Below are 26096 nucleotides of genomic sequence, written 5' to 3'. Positions count from 1 at the left end.
GTACTATCAAGATGTTCTCAGGCGACTCCGTGACGCAGTCCAGCGCAAAAGACCAGACATGTGGACAGCGAAGAACTGGCACGTCCATCATGACAACGCCCCAGCACATTCATCCCAATTGATCCACACGTTCTTAGCCAAACATGGAATTACAACCGTTCGCCAACCTCCCTACTCTCCAGACCTGGCTCCTTGTGACTTCTGATTGTTTCCAAAATTGAAGACGCCTCTGAAGGGATCCCGTTTTGAGAGTAGAGAAGACATAATGCGGAACACGACGACGGAGCTGAACAACATTCCTAAAGAAGACTTCCAGCGGTGTTTCCAGCAGTGGAAGGATCGGTGGGCTAAGTGTGTGGAAGCACAAGGGGATTAGGGTCCCAAATCTGTCAGGTATTCGCAACTATTTTTCTGGCCAAAGGTCGGATACTTTTTAGACAGCCCTCGTATATACGATGTTCAATATAATATATAATACGTAATAATGCTTCAATCCATACGGCTATTGTCACCAAGTCTAGAGTACCAAGTCGAATGTAGAGCGAATGCTGAATTTCCATGAGTCCACAGCCTTTTGCTGCATCGTTTGCAGCAACACAGACGTGTGAATCGGAGCGTTATCATGCAGTATCCGATCTCAGCGCACAGCAATTGATTCTAATGACTCCCTCCGACGAACTAACGTATCTATAGACAGTTAAAACTGGTGCATTAGTTCTTCCACAGGTGGCACTATATGTCATAGACGGTTTATTATTACCAATGACGCAATATTTCAATGTCAGGCCTGACATTTTCGGAAATACCCTTGTAGCTGACTTTTGCACCACAACGAAATTTGTCACTTCAGGAAGGAAGAAGACAGAGACACTTAAATCACATTTCTGAAATTTTGCGCCAATTGAACGTTGATTTAACGCAGGTAGGCTCCGGGCGGTCGTCAGGCTTTAAATTCATGAATCGAGTTGAAAACTCTATCTCTGTGTAGTATTTTTAATATAGTGAAGTCGAGTAATGACTAGAAGTGAGATATAGGTGAAAAGTAACTTCTATTAGAAAAATTTAACAATTTTAATACTAATTATCGACAGGATTGCAACTAGGAAAGCAAGCGAGGTACATGCCCCGGGTGCGTGGCTGGGAGGGCGCCTAAAAGACATACACATGTGTTGTGTGTGTTTTTCCTTTTAAAATTTCATTTTGATAAATCAACTATCTGCAAGTTGAGGTAGTTGGTCATGACCATCGTAATGGCCATTGAATAGGATGATGAAATACATAAATCCCGGGATTGTTAAATAACCCACAAACTATAGTTGTAATAATTACTTACAGACGCCACGTCATATTCAATTCATAAAAAATTAAATCTCACGGTTTTACGTTCCACGAGTAGAGCCTATGCTCTGTTGGTTAAAAGAAACTATAATTATTCAAAGCAGAAAAGCTATTTCAGATTTTACTTGCGGAGAGGGAAAAACTCTCCTCCGATATAAGTGGTTCCAGTTTTTCTTTTTTTTTTAAAAAAAAGTATAGTACTAAAATGTGTCTCCAACTGGGGCAGATTGCCTCCTGACCCTTTAAATTACCCACCTGATTAAAAGCGAATTATTATAAAAGAACTGGTGGAATGATAATGTGAGAGGAAACGAGAGAACCTTGATTTAACCGACAAATACATTGGTGAATACCACAAACTCACTTGGGCGGGGATTGAACCAAGAATCCCCCATACAAGACATAACCGCTGTTCCACTGTGCTAAGGATGGCCAAAATTATCTGGGTTCACCTTCCGGATTTCGGAAAAATTCCGATGTTGGAAAAATTCCTGAATTTTGAAAAATCGAAAAATAGGAAAATTTACGGATATTTTTCCGAAATCTTGAATTTTTCCGAAATCCGGATTTTTCCAAATTCCAAATTTTTTCCGGAATTCTGATTTTTCCGAGTTCCGGAATATTTTCGATTTTACTTTTCACATTCCGGAACGTAAAAATTCCAGAATTGTCCATCCGTACGTCGTCCGTGTCCCAAATTCTGTTCATATGCAGTTTACGTTTGTTCATTTTATTTATCTTCTCTCTTATACATCTCCTGCTTCGTAAATATTTTATATTTTTTCATTAGTAAGATCTTTATAATAACAGAAGACCTCGTAACTATTCTTGGAGACAATTCAGCTTGAGATATACACACAAACAATAAGTACAGAAACAGATACGAGGTCTGTATGTACCTATATATATTTTAGGTACATACAAGCAGAAGGTAGGCAGGGTATTATGGTTTGTTTACTCCTGTGCATGGAAGTGTTATAGATTGCTATTTTACAGGGTGCCTTTAGCTAGTACACTAATTACAACGATCGATCGTTAGTTTAGATATAGCCAAAAACGAGATATACATTTAAAAAAATGTGATACTGGACATCGCAGACAAGTATGGGAAGAGAATGGCTCAGAAGGAGAGGGAGAACTTTGATTGTGTATCACTAAAACCGTCACAGCAAATTAAATGTCTGTTGTCCTTGCTAGATTCATTACCAGGAACTCATTGTTGTAGTCATTATTGAGTTCGGTGGTGTTGTTGTATGTATTAGTTAGATTCACACACACACACACACACACACACACACACAAATATATAGAGAGTGGGGCGAGAGAGTAAATTGTGTTCCATTCAATACAGGTGTTAGAAGCCTCATGGGTTGTACACAATTATGTTGAGCAAATGCCGGAGAGAAAATAAAAATATTTCACGGTGAACTGATTTTGTGTGTACCAATTTGCTATGCTTAAACATTTGGGAAATACTGTGTGGTACTTGTTACGGGTACTTACCACTCCAGATTTATTTACCTAAAACTATGAGTGTTAAACTTGTAGAATCCTGGTTTAGGAAATGTTTTGAGATCTCTTAGCAATCAACAACTAGCAATAACTTGTAATATGTGTGTATAATAATGCGTAATAGTACAATATTGTCACTGAAAGGGTTTGCTCGTTGCTGTTTGTTTGATGGCCGAAGACATCTGGTATAAGACGTGGAAAGCAGTGGCGTCATTGAGGGTTGTGTTTAGGAAGGAGAAGGACAAGATTCTTCACACTTAATTTGTAATGAAGCGCATAACACTTTGTTACAAAGAGTTTATTTCAAGCTGATATTCCAAAAGATTCATAATTTTAATTTTAATTAATTGCTTCAATGACCCAATCAGTTTATTATTCTAGTTGGTTAATAGTTTTGTTAGCATTTTGAAAACAATTGGAGAAAATTTACTTACAATTTATGCCATTTTTTATATGTAACGAAGAAAAAATATTGGTTGAAATATACGGAAGAAAAATTTTGTCTTTGTTAATGAAGATTGAAATAATTTGAAAATATAATATACCGGTAAAGCTTTAATTTTAAAAAGTATATATTTATTTAGAAGTACATTACAAGAAGAATGCATATACTTTGATTCTGAAAAAACATAACAGAAGTTAATTTTAGTATACTTACACGCACCGGCGCAAATCTCGGGTGGTTGAGAGGGACATGTCTCTCCAATCTTGGAACTGAGGGGGACTGTCCCTCCAATTTGAAATGTGTTTTTTTTTGTTTGGGTAGAGAAATGTGATGATTTGTGTCTGGCTGCCACAAATGAAAGTGAGATGAAATTGGTGTCCCTTGCTCTGTAATACTATACAATAGGTTCACCTCAGATATCAGTTTCGTCTACCGTAATATGGGTCTCATCTCTACCCCACCCCTCCACCCCACCCCCAGAATAAGTCTCAAATCTGCCCGCCTCCCAATATTGAAGACAGCTGCTCCCCTGATCCTCTACGACATTGTTTTTCAATATCATAATAATTTTGAACATCGCTTTAAAAAAATATGGGAACGCTCTTACTCGTTGCCCTCCCCCCATGTTGAAGACAGATTTGCGCCAATGCTTACACTTAATCTATAAGAAGGAAATTGCATGAATTATAAATAATATTACAAGAAGTATTGAATAAAATTATTAAGAAAAATAAATAGATAAAAGTAAACTACGTACATAATTATTATATAAAATAAAAGATTAAATAAATAATAAATATAAAGCAATATATTAAAAAAAACAATGCTAATAAGCAATAATTAATGCTATACTAGAAACATTCACGCTCAAGAAAATGGACTTATATGTATTCTGAGTATGATTATATAAACGTTAATGCCATACAGACTAGTGGGACATTTTCTGTTTATAACTAAGAAGAACTTTACCTAACCTTACACCTAAAAGAAAACAAATGGAATTGCTTACTTGTTGATATTCTGATGATAAGGTCTTTCTTCTGCAATCCTGGTGAGTAGATGGCGTCAATGCGTAACTGAAATAAAAGAGAAACAAATATTAGTATTGTTGTTGTTCAGGCCTGTAGCCAGCCCAAAAATGTAGGAGGGGCGGCTGAAGCTAGGGGAGCCGATGCAACCATATTATAGTTCATTTGCCAGTCTACCGTGAAAATTTTAGGGGGCAGCCAAAATTTAGGGGGTCCGCCCCCCTAGACCCCCTGGATACGGACCCGTTGTTGTTATAAAGGAAAATCAATTATTATTGCAACTGTAACGGTTTTATCTACTATTTTTATTAATAGTACTTTAGTGCAGACTATTGTTTTCTGTTTTTCTGATATACGTATTTTGAACAGTGTTCTGTGTATGTAAACGGAAATCCAAATTTATTTCGGAGAAAGAACGTCTCGATGTTTCCGTGACTTCTGTAAGGGAGGGTTCTTCTGGCTCGTACGTAACAATTCTTGGATTCAACAAACTTGCAGTGCGTTATTGCTAAAGCTATTACATCTTTTCTCACCATTTTAAGGGTGAACAATGAACTGATTTTATTCAATGTCACCTCGCGTCTACTCTGCTACTTGACGTCGATTATGCAAAGTGTCACGAAATAAACAATAACTTGTTGTGCAATCATTTCCCATCCATTATAGTATACGGACGTCGCATCGCGGCGGACTGCAGACATCGTAGGAGATTCGCTTGTCGCCATGGTGAGGTAAAAGGGGCTAGTTCAATATGGCTTGACCCAAAAGTTAAGATTATGATTATGGGAACATATCAACGTCTAACTGAATCAAGGAGTTAAAATCTGTAAGCTGGAGAGAAGAAATTCTTAGGAACTCAACAATATAAGCATAGACATTATGTGGACATCAGTGAAAGTGAATATTGGAAGCCGACGGGTCCAATAAAATATTGTTTAAAAGTGATACCACGAAAGTGCTTGAAAGTATCGAACCGTAAATGTGAGCAAAGCATTGTAAAATGTAGTCATTGTCTTCGATGAAACGGAAGTATTGAACCCGTCCCGTGAACGGCGTGTAACCGTTGTTACTTGTGGACACCTTTTAAGTGTGTGGCGGTTTCTGACGAAAAATTATGAGGGAAAGAGTAGAAAAAAGTAGAAATGATTATGTGATAAATGCATAGCTGAAAGTACCGGAAGAAGATGTTAGGGAAAGAACGGAAAGGAAACAGTGTCTGTGATAGTTGATATGGAGCTGAGAATTTCGATGGAGAAATTGACCGAAAACCAGTCAAGAGATCCTGAAAAACCTGCAAATATAGAAAAGTTATGATAGTAAGATGAATCTTATAATTAAATTGCAGACGAAACCAATCCGATTGGAACATATTATGCTAATGGTGATATAAGGTTTTAGTCACCTGAATTTTGAATTTAATGCACCTTTTCAGGAGATGAAGCAAGACATGAACTCTATGTTTAAGAAAACTGTTGTAAATGTATTATGTAATACACCAACACTATAATTGGGCTTGTGCCTGTTGTGTTGATGGCAAATAAATAAATTTTAGACTCGGGTTGAAGAATGGGTTCAGTAAAACGAAATCTAGGCCAGGGGTAAAAGTGGTTTTAAAAAGGTAGGGGAACGGATGATATTACGCCGTCCCCGATGTCTATCTAAGCCCATTGTACTTTTTTAGGAAGTGGAAGGACGCCATAGAAACTTTTTGGAAGTGGAGATACGGCATTCTCCCGCGTTCCCCGTCACTTTTATCCCTGATATAAGCAAAACAATAACATCCAAGAAGATTAATCTGTACAAGTGCCAACAGTTACTAGTTCAGCGACGTGTTCCAGTTATAAAATCACAATGGTTACCAGTTGCACTATGACACGAAGTTGTCCTGTCAGCAGTAGTGGGACAACGATGTGGAGCAACACTAATGGTTTGACACGATTGTTGAGAAAATTATGTCCAGACAAGCTGATGCTTTGATGGGAAATAATGTAGATGAATCTGAAGAACTGCAATTGGATGAAGATTCTAAAGATGAAGATGTTGATGACGAATCAAAGATAGACAGTTGACAAGTCACAGGTGAAGTGTGCTGGTGGATCAAAGATACAAAGTACTGACGAAACACAAATAGAAAATAAAGATGAACAAGAAGTAGATAAAGTAAACGAGTCACAGAAAAATGCAAGCACATCGAAGTTTGAAACTGTATATGCTGCTGTAAAGGAGAGTGATAATGATGAACCATACGAAGCCAGTACTTTGGATGAAACACAAACGGTTGAGAATGATAAGGATAGCACAGCGAGGATTGTCTCAAATGTTGGTGATGCCGATGAACTTGTGGAAGTAAATGTTGTGGAAGAATCTGAAAGAAATAATGAAGCTCAATTGGAAGAAGACGCCCCTGAACATAGAAAGGAATAATTTAAAAAGTAGAAAGATTCTAAAGAATCGGGTGATAACGATGTGTCAAAACAAAGCGAACAAGACATAAACATCAAGCAAGCAACTGAAATGAAAACGTCCTGATGAAGTGGAATCGGGTGAAAGTGCACTTACGTGGAAGTGAAACCGTTGGGATTCCACTATAAAAGTTTACATTTACTAAGAGACAGTGAAGAAGACAATGATTCCGAGGGAAAAGAAAATAAAGCAACCCAGAAACAAGAAATGACGGAAAAGAGGAAAAGAACAATGGGTCAAATGGATATAAAGAAGGACATAATCAAGTGAGGAAAATGCCAAATGAAGAAGAAAAAGAAAACAAAACTTCAAAAGACAATGGGCCTTACGAAGAGTCATTTTGACGTATGATTAGCGTCTGACTACTACAGGAAACATATGTTAGTCGAACTCTCTAGTATGGCACTAATCACCCGTCAGAACGACTCTGCATAAGGCGGTATACGTCTTGGTGCTCCCTGTGTTGCCGTTCTGGTACAGCGCAGGTAATTCCACAATGAAAGTTGTAGTAAGGTTTGTTTTATCATGTCACGTTGAGCTGAGCTTGTAAGCGTCCAAAGTCGGATTATCTAACTCCTAGCATGAAAAATAAAGTTACTCAGTATTTAATAGTAATATTAAAGGAAAAAGGGAAATGTGGCGAAATCAACTCTGTGTTAACCTCTCTACTTTCCACCTACATCGGCAAATAGACGTTACGTAAAGGATCAGCTAGAAATACACCGAGATTTTCTCGGTTAACATTAATAATTAATGCATCGGACTCCCGACCGTTGGTATGTTGCCAACATAGGACAACTTAAGAAGGAAAGAAAACAAGAATTGAGTATAGCACATCAGGAATATGCAATGCGTTCCATAAGATGACAATAAAATCAAATGCAGCTGTAGAATGCGGATGTGCTGTTATTATTATTATTACTGTATATAGCACATAGCACACAAACAGTTGTCCTATCACATAGGTTACAGTCAAGACGGTTATGCTAGTACGATTATAATAGTGTAAACATTAATACATTGTTTCCACATCTGTTCACATTAATGTCTGAGTTACTTAATAGCTTTCCTGTTCTAAATATGAATCATACATCTATGCAAATAACTTATATTTATCATCATCATATTCCAATCCTTTAAATCGTCGTATTTCATTATTTATATATTGTATATGAAACCATACCGGGAAACGGAAACTGGCACTTAGGCCCGTAATAGCAGAAGGATGATCATTTAGTCACAGGAAGCAAAAATGATGACTTGACATGACAAACACGATAATGCTTTAAACGGGTGCCTTATCGCATATGTATAGGCATCTGATTTGTTATTCGTGATGAACTTAGTTAAGATATTTTATTGTAATCCACACAGATCCAGGACTATTGAGTCAAGTACGACATATTCATGTTCTCTCCTCTCGTAGAAGACACTACATAAACACAAATATTTATATACAGGGTGGCCCAAAAGTAGATATACACCATTGTATTGATCAAGTATAACATTCTAATTTATGGGTTTATTTACTTCGGCCCTTCCGAGCTTAAGATGTAAGTAAAAAAAAAAAAAAACATTAACAACAAATTATAAAGAAAATGAGTCTAGCTGATGGATAACAATAAGAAATTATATAAAATGCAATGAGCCTACTTTTGGGCCACCCTGTAGAATAGAGTATAAGTGTCGGAAGATACTTCACAAACTTAATAAGAATTGAATTTAAACAGTTATTCAAAATAGTATTTAATTTCAAAATTATACAATGTCGAAGTTTTCAATAATTAATGTAGAACAACAGAAAGCTAGATCCTGTCAGAAAAAAGTCTATAATTTCCCGGTCATTAGCGCCAGTACAAGGATAGCGCAGATACATTATAGCCCGATGTTAACTTATGCATCTAATTAACGTCAATAATGGTATAAATACAAAACTGACAATAAGTAATATATATATATATATATATATATATATATATATATATTTACTATCGGCAAATTTAAACAATAAGGATGCATAAAAAGAAAAGATAATCTTATATTGTAATGGAAAACAAACAGGTCCATTACAGGTTGCCACAACATTCGAATGGGTTACAACTTGAAAAAGGCTATCTAAATCTGCATTCCGAGTATTTAATTGCATTTTGGCTGTCAATAAAGTGTTCATTTGTATGACGATGAAATGCGATATTTCTTAAGGCATCGAATTTGTTACTAAATGAGTTCCCCGCAACCTTAAGAACTCTTGCTCAATTTTTTTAAATCTCGAACTCAAATCCTCTTTAGATTAATGTTGTCTACGAGACGTGACGAGAAATAAGGTTTTTCTCGTCTCGTCTCGATTTTCGAAAAGTACTTCTTGTCTCGTCTCGTTTAGTAAATCTATATATAAAACATATGTCTTGTTTCTGTTTCTTAATTTCATCTAGAAGTTATCACAATCGTTACGCGCCACCGGAGGTCCCCAAAATGTGTGATAAAACAACATTTAAACCATATGTATTATTAAAGTACGTATATTATGTAACGACTTTCGTATCTTTAAACGTTGATAAATTATCTTCATTGTGTTCGTATAATCACTTTATTAATTTATAATTTTTATGCTATGAATCATCTAACACATGCATCTGTAAGTTGGACCAAAGAGTAGGCAAATCACAGACGACTTAATGGGATGGAAAGCCTTATGTATTCAGTGGAGAGACTTGCTTATCGTACTCTAATACCACAGCGACGCAAAATCTATCATAACGGTAACGGTAACTTACTAACGTAAGAAAAAGCAGAAAAATTTATTTACCATTTTATTGGGAAACTTGACCCTTTACGTTTTGGAGTAGCCTTTCAATATTCGGTGGTACACTGGATGTTCCAACGTGGAGGATAGTTTCAAGGTGAACATCAGTTATTCAGGAAAATGTTTCAATTCAGTTTAAGACATTACGTAAGAAAATACATTTTCACTAACGAGTCAGGCGGAGCGGATGAAAGGATTCAATGGACCGGGAGTCGACTGCTGTACGTGGCTTATCTAACACTAAAACAATGCTTGAGATCTAAGATTTAAGTGGATTAAGGTTCCTCGTGAGATTCGAGAAATTTCTCGTCTTGTCTTAATTCTTGCCTCGAAAACGAGTAGGGATAGTACCGAGACCGAGACCGAGACGGACTTTTATATACCGAGACGAGACCGAGACGAACTTTTAAATACCGAGACGAGACCGAGACCGAGACAGACCTCTATAAATCGAGACGAGACCGAGACGAGACTGAGGTCAGTCTCGAAAGTCTCGGTCTCGTCTCGAATATTGATATTGATAGATACTAAAATTGCCTTCACTCCAAATTTGTATCATTGCTGTGTTAGATAATATGAGAACGGTTGACTGATGTACAGTGGCGTATTTAGGGGGTGGTTATCGGGCTCAAAGCCCTCCTGAAATAAATTTGTGATAATTGTTTGCATTGCACGTACAACGCAAATGTTTCTTACTCGTTCCTCAAGCCTCTCCCGAAACAAAATCCACTGCTGATGCAAATACAATTCTCTCTCTCTCTCTCTCTCTCTCTCTCTCTCTCTCTCTATATATATATATATATATATATATATATATATATATATATATATATATGGTCGCGGTGCCACCCAGGTCCGCCCTGTATGGGTTCCCGGGGCCCAACTTTAATTTTAAATGGAAGCAAGGTGTGAGTGGTACCTCGTTCGATATATCTTGAAAAACTAAAAAGTATTGTGGCAAAAGATCTTTCATATCAGGCACTGTATTCAAAATGGCCGTCAAGACATGTTGCCTCTATCAGATACAGTTAAACGTGCACCACTAATATGAAAACGGTTGAACATAAATGAACTGAACAAAAACTCAAATAGAAAATGTCATGTGGCACATCGATTGATATTGTCGCGAAGACTCCCAGGGTCACCCTTCATGGGGGTCCAGGGCGTAACTTCAAAATTGTAAATGGAAACATGGGGTGAGTGATACCTCGTTCGATATATCTTTAAAAACTAAAGAGTGCTGTTGCAAAAGATTGTTCATATGGGTCACCGTTTTCAAAATGACCACCAATACATGGTATCTGCATCAGTTAAAACGTCCAGTATCACTAATGTGAAAACACTAGAACAAATATTCGAATAGGAAATCACAGAGGGTATTTATCATTCTATAGCTTTGGAATGTTGCAAGAGTCGAAAAGATGATTAGAGTAATAGTGCCATAATGGAAAGGAAGAAATCTAACTCCTAGAAAATTATCGCTCCAACCTCACTCCGTACGTGAGTGAAGCGGGAAGGATCGGTGAAATTGCAAGTGAGAGCCTTAGTTTTTTGCAAATTGTATCTACGAAACAAAGTTATTTGAAATGTGTTTTTATAAGAGATAAATGTCTCTGTAATGGGATAAAGTATGTAAGATTCTTGTTAAATGGTACCTTCCATTTTGATTGCGGGCAATGGTTTGATGCAAAAATGAATCAACTGAAATGCGAAACCAATTTGTTGAACAATGCAATTTTAGAACAATGTTTACAAACGTTGGTTTTGTTCAACAGTCGTCTGCATGATATTGGTTCGCTTCTTTTCCTTCTATGTCTTCTTGCATGTGATAGAATATGAGTTTCACTGAGATGTCCACAGTTACATTCCGAATAACTTTCAACGGTAATTTTGTTGTGATCCTTAGTAACGAAACGGTACATACTGATGCAGATATGTCCCAAAAATCTTGCACGCAATACGTTAAATTATCAGGGGCGAAGAGGCGGGTAAAATGTTGTTAAACTTGAATTTCACCTTATTTCACCTTATTTTTATTCATTATAGTACCAGTCATTTTTACACACAAATGTTTCAGACAAACCATATCTTTTGCAAATAAAAGTGAGGTTCTCATTTGAGATTTTACCATTCATCCCTTCTTCACCTACTTACGGACAGAGATCGGAAAGATAATTTTCTATCATTTCCTCTTTTGCATCATGTCAATTATACTTTAATAATCTTTTTCTCCGTTGCATTATACTCGAGCTGTAGAATGATAAATACCCTCTGTGCTTTCCTATACGAGTTTTATTCTGTTCATTTATCTCCAACTATTTTCATATTAGGAGTCTAGTTGTACTGGACGTTTTATCTTGGCGGCCATTTTGAAAACGGTGACCATATGAAAAATCTTTTGCTACAACACTGTTTAGTGTTTCAAGATTTATCCAACGACGTATCACTTGACCCATATTTCGGTTTAAAATTTCTAAGTTTGGCCCCCTTGAAAGGCAGCCCTGGGAGCACTGCGAGAACATTACTCGACGCGTCCCATGCCTTTCCTGTTTCACTTTCTAACTGTTCGTTTATCTCCAACTGTTTTCATATTAGTGGTACTGGACGTTTTATCAGATACAGGCACCATGTCTTGGCGGCCATCTTGAATACGGTGACCGATATGAAAAATCTTTTGCCACAACGCTTTTTACTTTTTAAAGATCTATGGAACGAGGTATCACTCGCCCCATGTTTCCATTTAAAATTTCAAAGTTTGGCCCTGGTACCCCATGAAAGGCGGCCCCGGGAGGCGCCGCGACAACACCATTAAGTGTGCCCCATGGCATTTCCTATTTGAGTTTTTGTTCGGTTCATTTATGTTCAACCGTTTTCGAGATATCTCCGTGGAAAGATTAAAATGGGTCATCCTGGATATATATATATATATATATATATATATATATATATATATATATATATATATATATATATATATATATATACAGTAAACCCTCGTTAACACGAATTCCAACGGACTGAAAAATCAGGAGTTCGTGTTAAAAGAATTCGTGTTAACCGGGGTCCCAAATTTTATTATTCGAATACATTTTCTCCATACATTCACACTACAGTATATTATGTATGTCATAGAAAACACTAGAGATGGTATCGAGACGAGACTGAGTAGCCTCGGTCTCGTCTCGGTTTCAAATTCGAGACGAGACCAAGACTATTCTCTGTCTTGATACCATCCAAAGAATTGTTTCGGTCTCGTCTCGATTTCGAAAAGCACTTCTCGGTCTCAAATTCGAGTTAAGATCGAGATCGAGACTAGTTTCAGTCTCGGTACCATCCTCTGAAAAGTGAAAACACTACAGTAAGTTTATTATCCCATCTTCGAAGATTAAAAAGAAAAGTTTCCACGCAGAAAATCCAGGTCAAGTTATAAAATTGATAACTCCGCTAGCAGGGTGAGTACCGCTAGTAACGGAAAGGTATTTATGATTGCTGTCACCAGTTTGGAGTTACAGGGGAGAGAAGAAGTTTTGTCTCGAGCTGTCGCCAGCTCGTCTGCCAAGCACCTGCATGTTCAGCGCTTGACGGAAAACAGAATCAACACCTCATAAGAGAGGAAAGATACCTGTTTCTGGTTTTTCTCTTATTTACAAGGCAATTTTCGTCTGTATAAATAGTGTATGCCAAAAACTGATCTGGAGTGAAATCTGAAATAAGAAAAATGATCTTAAAAAAAGGATTGAAAGTTAGTGTTAAATGAAAACCTTTACTGATTCGAGGGACTAAAAATTAGTTCGTAATTCGTGCTAACCGAAATTCGTGTTAACCGATAAAACTTCCTATAAGATAACGTACAGCGATGCCGGGACCGAAATTTTGTTCGTCCTAACCGAGTGTTCGGCTTAAGCGAGTTCGTGTTAACGAGGTTATACTGTATATATATATATATATATATATATATATATATATATATATATATATATATATATATATATATATATTGTATAGTATGGCGCTAAATTCGTTGTACAAAAGCAGAGGAGTGATTCCTGAGAGTAAAACAAACAAAAAAGTTCCAATAAACATAGGGCGAAAACCCCATCGTTTACGTGTTATAGGCTGCCAAAAACAGGAAAAAATGAATTTTAAAGGTTCATAACTCCAAAACTATAGGACCAACCGTAGTCGGGTCAAGACTTCACTTAGGAACTAGAATGTGCTCTATCCAAAAATAAATGTTTTAGAATCCTAAGGTACTCATCCAACAATTTTTATGGAGATAGTTGGAGAGTACTTTATATGATAGGCACGTAGTCAAACTCCCTCTATAAAAATTGTTGTGGAAGCACCTCAGATTCTGAAACACGCGTCATACTGTATAGCCACGGACCAGTATATGATAAAGGGAGGGGCTAAACCATGGTTTGCCGCTTTATCCAGTGTAAAGAAAGTAGGATTGAAGCCCATTTTATCCAGTGCATACCTGAGCGTTCAGGGGGGCTATAGTCCCTATAGCCCTCCCCTAGGATCTGCGATATATATATATATATATATATATATATATATATATATATATATATATATATATATATATATATATATATATATATATATTTAAAATGCTGAAATTTTGTACGAAGTTGGGAAATTCTTCTTGATACTCTGCAATATCACTAGATAAACAAGCAATGTTGCTAAAGCAAAATAAAGTTGCATTTTCTCAAATTGCGCTATGTAAAGTATTACATATTTCTATTTAGTTATTTAACAAAACCACAATAGCCCATACGTTATTTAGTGTAGCTTGGAAATCTCTAATAACGCAAATGGCATGGACGGTGCAATGCGCATCAACTGTACCTTAGCGTCAAATACTGTGATCATGGTATAATATATTTCGAATGAATGAAGGAACAAAGTTACAAGAATCGGAAAATTTAAATGTTTCTAAAGACTTTACTTCGAAAACGCGCTGACATATCACGTCTCATCATGCAGATGCTTCCAAAAGAGTTAAATGCTTATAACGCCATTTACAATAATTGTTATTTCAAATCGTTTCAGAGATACCAAACACATTGGTAGTGATTGTTATACTGCTTAAAATGACGTATTTGTGTTAAATTTTTATGATAATTGCTTTCCTTTGCTTCTATAACATTACAACAATAGTTTGTGGTGGTTTTAATTACAAGAAGTCGCAGTTACATTATTTTAAGCAGTGCTGCCTACTTAAATAAATTGCTAAATATTATTCTAAATACCGGTATGTGCAAATAACGTAGATAAACTGCAAAATATTTTAAAATTACTCGTAATTTGTTTCATGGTGCAAGAATGCTTTCAAGAGACGACGTTTTTCATACTTATGATGTTAATGTTTAAGTCTTCGTTCCAGCAATACATGTAAATGCAAATTGTAACTGAAATTAAATGTATCTCATACATTTTCAGTAACACTAGTTGTTCCCCCTAAGCCTTAGGCCTGGTGTACGCTTTAGATTAAGACCGTGCTTAATTAAAAGTTCTAATTACACCCTGATTACATTTCACTTGCTTTAGTTTGACCACCGACCAACTCAAACTCGATCCATACCATATAGCTATATGCAATTATTCAAGGACTTACAGTTAGTAATACACAGTGTTCACTTTCGTTTTGATTTGTTTTAGTTTAACGTCCCACAGTTATGCTAGGGCGGCTAAAGGAGACATGGAGCTAATGATTATAGTGGAATTCGAACCACTTCAGTCGTTCAACTTTACCCCTTCCGGAAATCGAACTCGGGACCACGCGAACCGAAATCAAGAGTGCTAGGTCCTCACATTGTGTTGATTTAAATTATTCAGTCTGTTGCCAGATCTGAAGATTAAAAAGTAGTGTGTCTGTACTCCAAAAGTAGCAAATTCGAACTATTTGTAGCCCAAATGTATAAAAATGAAAACTGATGGTGCTAATGAAATAATTTAATATGAGCTGAAAAGTGTGCTGGACGTATTGCAAGAAGAAATTATGATCGACGGACGAAAACAATTGTAGACTGGATACCACGAGACAAAAACAGCCTAGGAAACCTCCACATACAAGAAGGTGTGACGAAATCAAAAACCACTGAGGAGTAACCTGGAAAAGGATTGCCCAAGTTAGATAGTTGTGGAGAAGACTTGGAAATACCTTCATCTAGCAATGGATTGATAATGATTGATTATGATGATGGTGATGATTTTATTATATCTGGACCTCGGAGGTAAACCAAACCAAGTCATAATTTCGTAATTTTACAGAAGCGAAAAATCGATTCCTCAACTAAGACTAAATATATAACTTTTACTAGATAAGGTAGGGTAAAAATTGATCCAAAATTTAATGAAAATCAGAGCGAAAAAAAAATATTTTTGACTATTCAATCCATCATGTTGCAGCAAAACTACGAAAATTAATACAAAAGAAAACTAGAAAGTTAAGAATGACTTGTTTTGGCGAGTGAGAAAAATAGATACAGATAACTCGAATTACCTATACTTATATAATATGTATGTCCATGTTTCGCAAGTAATTTTTAGTCAATATAAAATTACAACGTAATGAACGTAAGATTAGTTTTCTCGAATAAAGATTGCATGCACCGTTGAGAGCTCAGGAATAAGATTAATCTATGTTACGGCACTGGATATGTGCTTACGTAATGCATTACGACCTTATGAACTTGTATAAGAAAAAGATGCACTTAAAATGAGACGCGAACTATGCGAAACATCGGACTTTGAATCTAACTTGTTTTGTGATCCAACTCGAGACCTCACATAGCAAAGATGAGTGTAGTAGCTCCCACCACAAGATTCAGGACGTTCGTATTATAAAATGTCAATTAAACAGGGAGATGTGAAACGGTAATATAGCATTTCATCAATTTCAAACAAAATGCGTATATTGTAGTAATAATTTACCCTATTTGTTAAGATAAGGAACGTTATATTTTGTTTTTAAAATGATAGTCAAAGCACTATGTATTGAATAATAAATGAGAAATTGTAAAGTTTCAATTTCGTTACGATTAAATACATTCGTGCTTATGTGTTGGGTTATCCGTTAGGAGGTATTGAACAATTCTGATTCAAAGGAAGGAAATAAACTACTGTATAGTACTGGAGTTAATTTAATAGAGTTTAATTGTATACGCAGTTCTGAGGCTACATGAGACAAAGTCTATTGCTGAAAGTGAAATATGGGTTCTATTAGGGTTTGAGCTTGATATACCCACTGATCATTGAACCTGGAATACGCGCATGGAAAGCATTAGCATTAGCAAATTAGCTACGAAGAGGTTCACCATACCATAATTCTAAGTCAAAATGAAAGGAAAAAATAAGCGGAAACGACAGACTGTACGAGAAATAATACTTTCAGTATTTTAATTTCACAGTATTTATTTCGAGACTTTCGAGACTTTCGAGACGAGACCGAGATTTGGTACTCGAGACCGAGACCGAGATCGAGACAAGCATCTGTTGACCGAGACGAGACCGAGACCGAGACGGTGATTTTTTACTCGAGACGAGACCGAGACCGAGACCATTATTTATCAACCGAGACGAGACCGAGACTGTGCAAAGTCTCGTCTCGTCTCGTCTCGATACCATCCCTAAAAACGAGCCCGAGAATTGTCTCGTGTCGAATTTAAGAAGGTATTTTTTGTCTTATAGGCAACACTAATACTGATATATACTCCTAACAATGATATACATGCTAATTTGTAAAATGGTGTGTTTGACTTTTTATATTAAGTAGGCATCTTCAATTAATTTCTGTTTTGTGTTACTCTCATTGCAGGAAACGAATTAGTGTTCCCTGCGTGCGTAGTGAACGGGGCAGGCGTAAGTAAGACGTTCCAGATTCTTTACCGTAATGAAGAAGTCCTTCTGGATGACGTCGTTATTTTTAGAGCACATATCCTCGTCGATAGCCATAAGGTAGGTAGTCTATCATTCTAAGTAATCATCACTCTTGTACTGTGTTAAGTATTTTATATAAGTAAGTGTCTTTGAGACTCCAGTATGATAATTCAGTGCCTTAGCCAAGGGTTCATGGGATTCGAACTGCCCTAAGCCTAAGAAATGTTATGTAATTACATTCATTAATCCCTCCGAAAAAGGGAAAGTTTAAATTTTCATGTAGTTATAATCATATTTAAATATTAAGCCTGTAATGACACTTTTCTATTATGTTCAAGAGAAAATAATTCTCAGTGTACAAAAATAATAAAGAAACGGAACTTTTCTATTTCAAAGAGGACAGACAGCTAAAATTATAAACTACGTTTATGAAGTTTATATCATATGTTTGTGAATTAAACCGTATTTTTCCTGTGCGAAGAACGGACACTTGTGCTGGTAATACGATATTAGCCAATTGTAAGTGCTTTTACACACAGTTTGAGGATAGACGAGGAAGGAGATTTCTGTTACAAAGTTCTTTCAATTTATCTTCTTTGCCTGTTTGAGTGAAGATTTACATATAACTATTTGCCACTTCTATCGATTTAAAAGTTCTTTACACTTAGTTTGTGCTCTTACCTCCAATGAGAATTTATATATATATCTCATCAATTGTGACCCTGTCTTTTGCGAGTTATCGATTTACTTTTTCGTTTTCCTATATAGAATTTTCTTTGCCTGTTTGGTTGAAGTTCTCCAAATAATGTTTTGCCACTTCTATTGATTTGAATTTCTTTGCACTTAATTTGTGTTCTTATCTCGGATGGGCAGTAATGTGTTTCATCATTTGTGACCCTGTCTCTTGCGAGCTAATTAGTTACTTTTTCGTTTTCTTATATAGACAGTTTTCTTTGCCTGTTTGGTTGAAGTTTTCCAAATAATGTTTTCCCACTTCCATTGATTTGAATTTCTTTACGCTTAGTTTGTGTTCTTATCTCGGATGAGAATATATATGTTTCATCAATTTTGACCCTATTTCCAGCGACTTAATGGCTTACTTTTTCGTTTTCTTATATAGGCATTATTTTCTTTGTCTGTTTGGGTGAAGGTTTGCAAATAATTTTATATTGCCACTTCTACCGATCTGATTTTCTTCACATTTCGATTATGTCCGTATCTCCGAAGAGAATATAATATATTTCATCAATTTTGCCTCCAGTCTCTTTCCAGTCAATGATTTTCTTGTTAATTTTCTTGTATAGACAACGTATCCAAGGTACATTTAGAACAAAATGAGTTGTTCTCCCATTTCCTAGCATTTTGGATTTTTCAAGCTAGTCAACATCGGTTCAAACAGTGTGGGTTGTCACACTGTTAAAAATACTTCCTTAAATCTGAGAAACCGTTTCTTGTCTGTGCACCAAGAATATCTTTTCTTAGAAATAGGAGTTTGAAACTCTCATTAATGAGAAATGAAGAAAAGTAGATGAGGTTGTATAAAGCGAAACGAGAAAATATATTGTTACTTTCCTTATGAATGAGAATTGTCAAATCTCATTTCTAAGAAAATATAGTCTCGGTGCACAGATAAGAAGCGGTTTCTCAAATTTAAGAAATTATCTTTAACAGTGTAGTTTTCCTTTAAAAGAAATACAATTAGAAGATTATTTTCATTCCTCTCTTACATTGTGGTATGTATATTTTTTTTAAATATATATCCGCCACGGGAGGCGGCGCTTTCCTCTAAAAAAAAAAAATTAATCCGTTCCATGTGTAAATTCTAGTATACTTCGTTAATATGATAGGATGTGGCGAGTATATGCTGGACGAAAGTTTTGTGACAACGGCTCCGTGAGCTCCGTGCCTCTGCTTTAAGCAAAATTTTCAGATTAGGCGTATAAATAATACCTCTACAACTGAAACATACATATCTTCCTATTTCAAGTGACTTATATGATGATAAATTATACGCAATGGTAAAAGTCATCGTCTACTTCTGGTGGCATTGTTCTGAATCTATATGATTTGGTACACAGCTTCCTGCTCTATGCTTTAAATCTTGTCGGAACTTTTCTTTTCTCAAAATTTTACATCTATGTTTCTCTTCTATCTATGTAGCTACTTAGAAGAATGAAAAATAGCAAAATGTAGCTTAAAAAAAAAGTAAATTCATGAAAGAAAAAGCACGCGTGTTGCCACTGTCACATGTGATGTAGTAGCCTTGTACATAAAAGTCACAAAGAATTAACCGGATATGCATTTACAAGTAACACAATAAAACAGAAAGTCATGAGAACGAGAGGAGAAAAAAGGAAGAAATGTTATTCTTTCTGAAGAGATGAATTACAAAATATTTCAGAAATATTTATCGAACGACTTCCTTATCAATCGTACGATCGTATCGAGATGATCATAATTTTGGCACGGAAGAATTTATAGTACGATTTCTCGTAGCAAAAATCCTGTCATCGTTATGCTACCAGCAGTGGCGTGTTTAGGGGGCTATCGGACTCAACTCCCCCTTCCCGAAATAAATTTTGTTGGTTTTTCGCATTCCACGTACAACAATAATCCATCTTATCATTGCTAAGAATTTCATTGACTTTCCATTTTCTTATGCTCTTTGTTCAGAAAAAATACTGTATTTGTCAAATTTCATTCCATGTAAGAACTGCATTATTTTTCTCTTTTTTCGTCCATTCTACTCTTCTGTTTCTTTTTCTTACTTGTTACTTTCTTTTGTTTCTCCTATCATACTTTCGACCGTTGTTAGTTATGATTCAAGTCAGCTGTCGTCAGTAACACCAAAACTAAGAGGAGCTGATAAGCGAAACTGGTGTTTCATACCAACTTGCACGGATATCAACATAACGGAATTGTAGTTATTATAGCAAAGGAGCAGAGATGGAGTGGGTCAGTGGGGCAAGTGGGTCAAGTTTTCTAGGTGGGTCAGTGGGTCGTGGGTCAGCAGCATGTGACCCACCACCCACCGTGACCCACTGCGACCCACCACCCACCATGACCCACTGTGACCCACCGTGACCCACTGCGACCCACCGACTCATTATGATCCACCGACCCTCTCTGCTCACTGCATTGTAGACAGATCTTCTGAGGACTGGTAAATTTGTCTCCGTTTTACTTTCAAGACCTTCATTTCCCTTTCTTTTTCACTTGTTTCTGTCTACTTACCTGAGGTGAATATATCTAACCAAGTGAAAAAAGAACTTCAGGCACTTTTGGATATTGATATTTTTAATAGTAATAATAGCAATAGGACTTACACTACTACTTGGCTTTCGAGACCTGTGAGTTTTTAGAGCTAAGTACTGGAAAAAATACATTTTTGAATCACTGTAATATATAAATTATTATATAAAAAAAATTGAATGTAACTATGTGTGCCTGATCATCACGGTCAAATTGCAAAGTGAAATGAAATTACTTTTGGTATATAGTTAGGCCTTAATCCAAATTGGGATGTTATATTGCTTTTATTATAATGCATAACATCCTAAGGAGGTGGTGAGGATCCAAATTTTTGCGAAAAAAAAAATGAGTATCTCGAAAACCGTTAAACTTACGGAGATGAAATTCAGTGTATTAACTCTTTATTGAAAATAAACAGTGTGTGTCCTAGCATTTTAAAAATTCTCCTTTATGTGGGGGGGGGGGGGCACTTTCTATATATGGAAAATTGGTAGTGAGTTGGTTTGTAAAAATGATCGAAAACGATCGATGTTATTTAAGGAAAAAAAAGAAACAAAAAATACAATGCTTGGCTTCATATATCCATTGCTTTCCCCTATAATAATTGCTGAAGCTCATGTTTATTATATGGAGCGCTTACAGCACTGGGCAATCAACCCATAAAGTTGTGAGAAAAATAGGCATAAAATTTGTACAGTAAGCTTAATTACACGGAAATTTGAAGTTTGGATTGTATGCATAATTGTATTGAAAATTTTAATTTTTTGTTCCCTTTACGTTGGTCTACTTCCTTTGATTTGGAACTTTAAAATTTCATCCTTTTTTCCACTGAAAAGTATTGATAATTCAACAAGGAAATGATCATACTATGATAATTTAATTGAAATTCATCGTAATTTGGCACATGGCAAACAGCAGTGTGATAATTGAAGTTGAAGAAGGAGGGAAATTCCAATTCACCTCTGAACCCTTTCCAGGAACCTCGTTTCCTTTCGTTTTCTAGACGGGGGAGGGAACTTGGTAATGGTATCAAACCTTCATGTGTAATTACAAAAATTAAATTTATGAACAAATAAGAAATCATCAGTTTACCAGGCTTTAATTGATAATTTATTCACAAGATTCCCTATCAAAGGCGTGGTAGATGAAGTTTCTGTTCTACATGGGTCGACATTGCCAACTAACATGGTCGATATGGAAAAGATGTTGTATGGTGATAGAGAGACGATATTTCTTGCTGAGTATTTCAAACCTGACCAAGAAAAATCGTTATCAGACTTAAGTCTAACAAGCAGATTGTCGATGAGAAGTTGCAGAAATCGGGTAGAAATATTATCAATTTCCACGACAGAGTGCGAACGGGGATTTCCCCTTATGAATTTACAGATGACTGATATTAAAAATAGACTAAGTGCTCAAACATTGTCTAACTTGTTGCTCATCAAGGTTAATGGCCCACCGCTAGACAAGCTCAAGGTAGACGAGCTAGTTATTTCTTGGCTGAAGGATGGACATCATTCCACTGCGGATGATTTACCGCCAAAAAGTTACCAACAGGAAATAAATCCGATTTCAGATTTGTTTTAAGGTGGAAAATTACCAGTTACGGAGAATGTTTACTTGTATTACTAATGGCTTATTTGTGTCATTCAACTTTATACCTAATTTTTAGTAAGTCTCTTCTTTGCTTTAGGTAAACTACTTTGAATAAATATTCATAATAATTGCAATTATGCATATTTGTAACTTGAATTTAATGTGGTACAGAACGTGGTATACAAATTACAATTATGAGCATACTTTATGGAGACACTCTCACAGAGGGTACCCGAGCACCTTTATACCCTATGAACAACTGATTTTTCAAGTCTTTTGTGAGAAAAATACTGTGAACTGAGAAACCATAACCATTTCCATATTGTACAGGGGTATTTTCCTGCGAATAGAAGTTTCTTGTGGAATGCGTTCAGAAATTAACACTTGAAAGAATACTCTCTTAGTACAAGTATATTTTAGGCACACACTAATTTCCCCCCTCCTCGAACTGTTTCAATTTCCTCACTGACAAACACTTTACCAGTTTATATCGTAAAGGTCAGATCCACAGTTATTGTAACAGTGGTGCTTGAGCGATTGACTAGAAATTTAAACTCCGATTAATGACAATTTCACAGTCTTGTTTTATTACAACTGTAAAAGCTTTAGTCAGTTTAGAACAGGCCGTGGATCGTGTTCAGAGTTGATGACGATGGATTTTGGTGAGTCAGAGTAGGTCAAAGTGGATGAGAGTGGTTCATGTTGTGTGGTGGGTCAGAGTGGGTCACGGTGGGTGGTGGGTCAGAGTGGGCCACCGTGGGTTGTGGGTCAGAGTGTGTCACCGTGGGTGGTAGGTCACAGTGGGTCATGGTGGGTGGTGGGTCAGAGTGGGTCACGGTGGGTGGTGGGTCAGTCGGTCGTGGGTCACGGTGGGTGGTGGGTCAAGTTTTCATTGACCCACGCCAACTCTGCAAAGGAGTATTTACATCGTTTAGTTATTAAAGAAAGGTAAATGTTTGAATTAAAGAAAATCAAGAGAGGGGAATAAGTAGCCTAAAAAATTAGGTAGGCCAAGAGGATGCTTCGTTTTTCTTCTATGAATAGAATAAAAGGTTAGATTCACTACTAAATTTTTGTCTGTATCATATTACATAACATTCATCAGTTATCAATTCTTGCCATTGAAACTTCAATTTATGCATAAATTAAAATAAACTTAACTCTCAAACTCAGGTGGGCAATTGCCCCCTGCATCCCCGTGTTGTGCATAGCCCCACCGAAACAAAATCCTAAATACGCCACTGGCTGCCAGTAAAACAACAAATGGTATAGCATTTTCGATGCCATAGCATATTGTTTAACACTTCTCACAGTCGTCAATGAAATATTATTTATGATAAATGAATAAGCTCGACTCGTATTTGAAAAAAAAAAACTGTTAGAAAATCTCCCCTAGAGTAAACTGCCATATATGGATTTTTTCTGAAGAAACGGCTTATAAAATATTATAGAGTTGGCAGTATCCTTATGAAATATCCTGATTACAAAACCAAGATGTCTTAGTCTGTCAGTCACGCACCTAATAGTTCACAATCAGACTAATAGTTGTCGCTAGCTGCATTACCTCCTACCTGACGCCAAGAGATATCGCTAGCGTGAAGGCAATTTGTAGGCGAGTCTAAGGCTTGGGGGAAACGAACTCGTTAATTTATGCAACATACTCAAAATTGTTAGACATATTTTCGAGAAATTTTACAATTTTCGATTTTTCACCTTAATAGTAAACTATTCTTATTGGGAAGAGGGGGATAGACAGAAAATATAAACTTTCCTTCCTTGGAAAATCTTATAAAAATCCTTATGTTTAAAAGTCGGTTAGAATGTGTTGAATGGTATGCCCTCTAGCCGGCTATACATCGAGATGAACATAGGAGATATATCCAAAAATCATGCTTTTGGCATGAAGGCACCATGAAATGTGTGTAAATAACTTTACTCTTTTCTAGGAGAAATGTTCACTTCGTTACTATCTAGTGATCCAACGAAGACTTTTGTTACCAACAAATTGGTGACTAAAGAGAGATCTAATCACCTATAGGCTACTCAGTTTAAAGCGTGGTTGCCACGTTAAATTAATCTTGTGGCTGTCATTTTGAAACCCTACCATATTTCACCATGTAAACATAGTCTTGAAAGGGATATACAACATTTTTTTTCATCTTGCAAGGAGTTGAACCATGTGCAACTTTCTGGGACGTCTTGCTTGCTACCTGGTATCGCTCTACCGCTGACATAAAGGAAAAAAACAGTTTCGCCGCTTCCGAAACGGATTCTTTTGGACAGGAAGGGGAAGTGCGCTAATATACACGTTTTTAACGAGGAGGTTCACTGTTTGTCCACTAGAGTGCAGTGCTGCATATGTGGAGATACATTTCTTGCTTTCAAGAAGTTGTAACATCTAAACAATAAATAGAAAGATCGGGTTGCAATTTTTTTATATATATGGCAGCTACAAGATTCATTTAAAATGGAAACCTACCACAAGGAAGGGCAAATAAAATTCCTTTGAAAAAGAAAAAGAAAAGCATACTATGTGACTACTAGTACAGGTTCTATTTACTTCAATATCGATGAAACATTATTTTTTTAAAAATTACAGTGAGCTACCAACTATGGTGATTTGAGTGCTCGATAATCTTGAGAACAAGGGATTCATTTCCAATGTCCACCGATTACTCAACAACAAGGAAATATTTCGCATTACTTACTGATTAAACTTGACATCATGAAAGTATTTTTGCATCGCTCACGGTTAAACTCGACAGCAAGGAAATTTTTTTGCATGGCTCACCGGTTAAGCGGGCAACAATGAAATATTCACCGGTTAAACTTAGCCTGACATAGTAAAAAAAATTTTAAAAATTGCCATTTTTCTTTTGCTTGTTTTTCATAAGTGAAAGGAGATAATGAAATGCAAACTTACCATAATTATAGATTATGTTATTCTACAACAGAAAATATGAATCTGAAGAATTTCAATTATTATTTATTATTATTAGCATTTACACTTACATTATTATTTAATTTTTATAACTGCATGTTAAAACTATTTTGTTTATTACAAACTAAACTCAAATATTACTTAAAAAGCAGTTCATAGGATACCAAGACAACATGATACGTAATTAAATGCAGTTAAGTTCGTTCCTCTAGTCGCTGCCGTAACTTAGATTTTCGGGGAGATGTTATTCTGACAACATTGTAATTTCTATGGTTGACAACACTGAAAATTCTTCAGGTTCATATTTTCTGACGTAGAATAACATTATTTATGATTGTGGTAAGTTGCACTTCATTATCTCCTTTCACTTATGAAAAACAGGCAAAAGAAAATTATTAAATTTTGTATTACTTTTAGTGTGTCAGGCTCTTAGTAACGAAGTATTTCCGCATCGCTTACTGGTTAAATTTGACAACAATGAGTTTTTTTTTTTTAACAACTAACCGGTTAAACTTGGTAATAAGGAATGAATCCCTCATCAGTTATACTTGATAGCAAAGAAGAAGTGTTTCTGCGTCGCTCACAACTTAAGTTCAGACTATTTATGCCTGATAGCATTAATAATCGAAATAAAGACAACTTTACTGCTCCAAACATACTGAAATATAAACAAATCAATTTTATCTCACATTATGAACTGCCGGTAGATTTCCAAATTATGTGGATTTAATACTAAAATTGGAAGTAGTAGATCCATCTGTTCCAGTTCTAATAAAGGGATAGAGTCACTGAAGAAAACGTGTTCTTCAGACTTGAAATCCATATCAA

At 36.0% G+C, this 26096-nt stretch overlaps 1 protein-coding gene across 4 annotated transcripts in view; it reads left to right on the top strand.

Moving 5' to 3' along the window:
* The window catches only part of LOC145675782 (protein FAM135A), an 817324-nt gene that overhangs the window by 331835 nt on the left and 459393 nt on the right, over window positions 1–26096 (top strand). For all 4 annotated transcript variants that reach the window (XM_081746478.1, XM_081746479.1, XM_081746480.1 and 1 more), the window contains exon 4: window positions 17418–17557. In XM_081746478.1, the coding sequence (XP_081602604.1) occupies window positions 17418–17557 (140 nt within the window). The remainder of the gene's footprint in view (window positions 1–17417; window positions 17558–26096) is intronic.

The sequence above is a fragment of the Thermobia domestica genome, chromosome 18 (genome assembly GCF_964235325.1).
Source record: "Thermobia domestica chromosome 18, izTheDome1.hap1.1, whole genome shotgun sequence".
Classification (NCBI taxonomy): Eukaryota; Metazoa; Arthropoda; class Insecta; order Zygentoma; family Lepismatidae; genus Thermobia; species Thermobia domestica.
The sequence above is the reverse complement of the archived record's forward strand: the minus strand, read 5'-3'. Positions and strand labels throughout refer to the sequence as shown.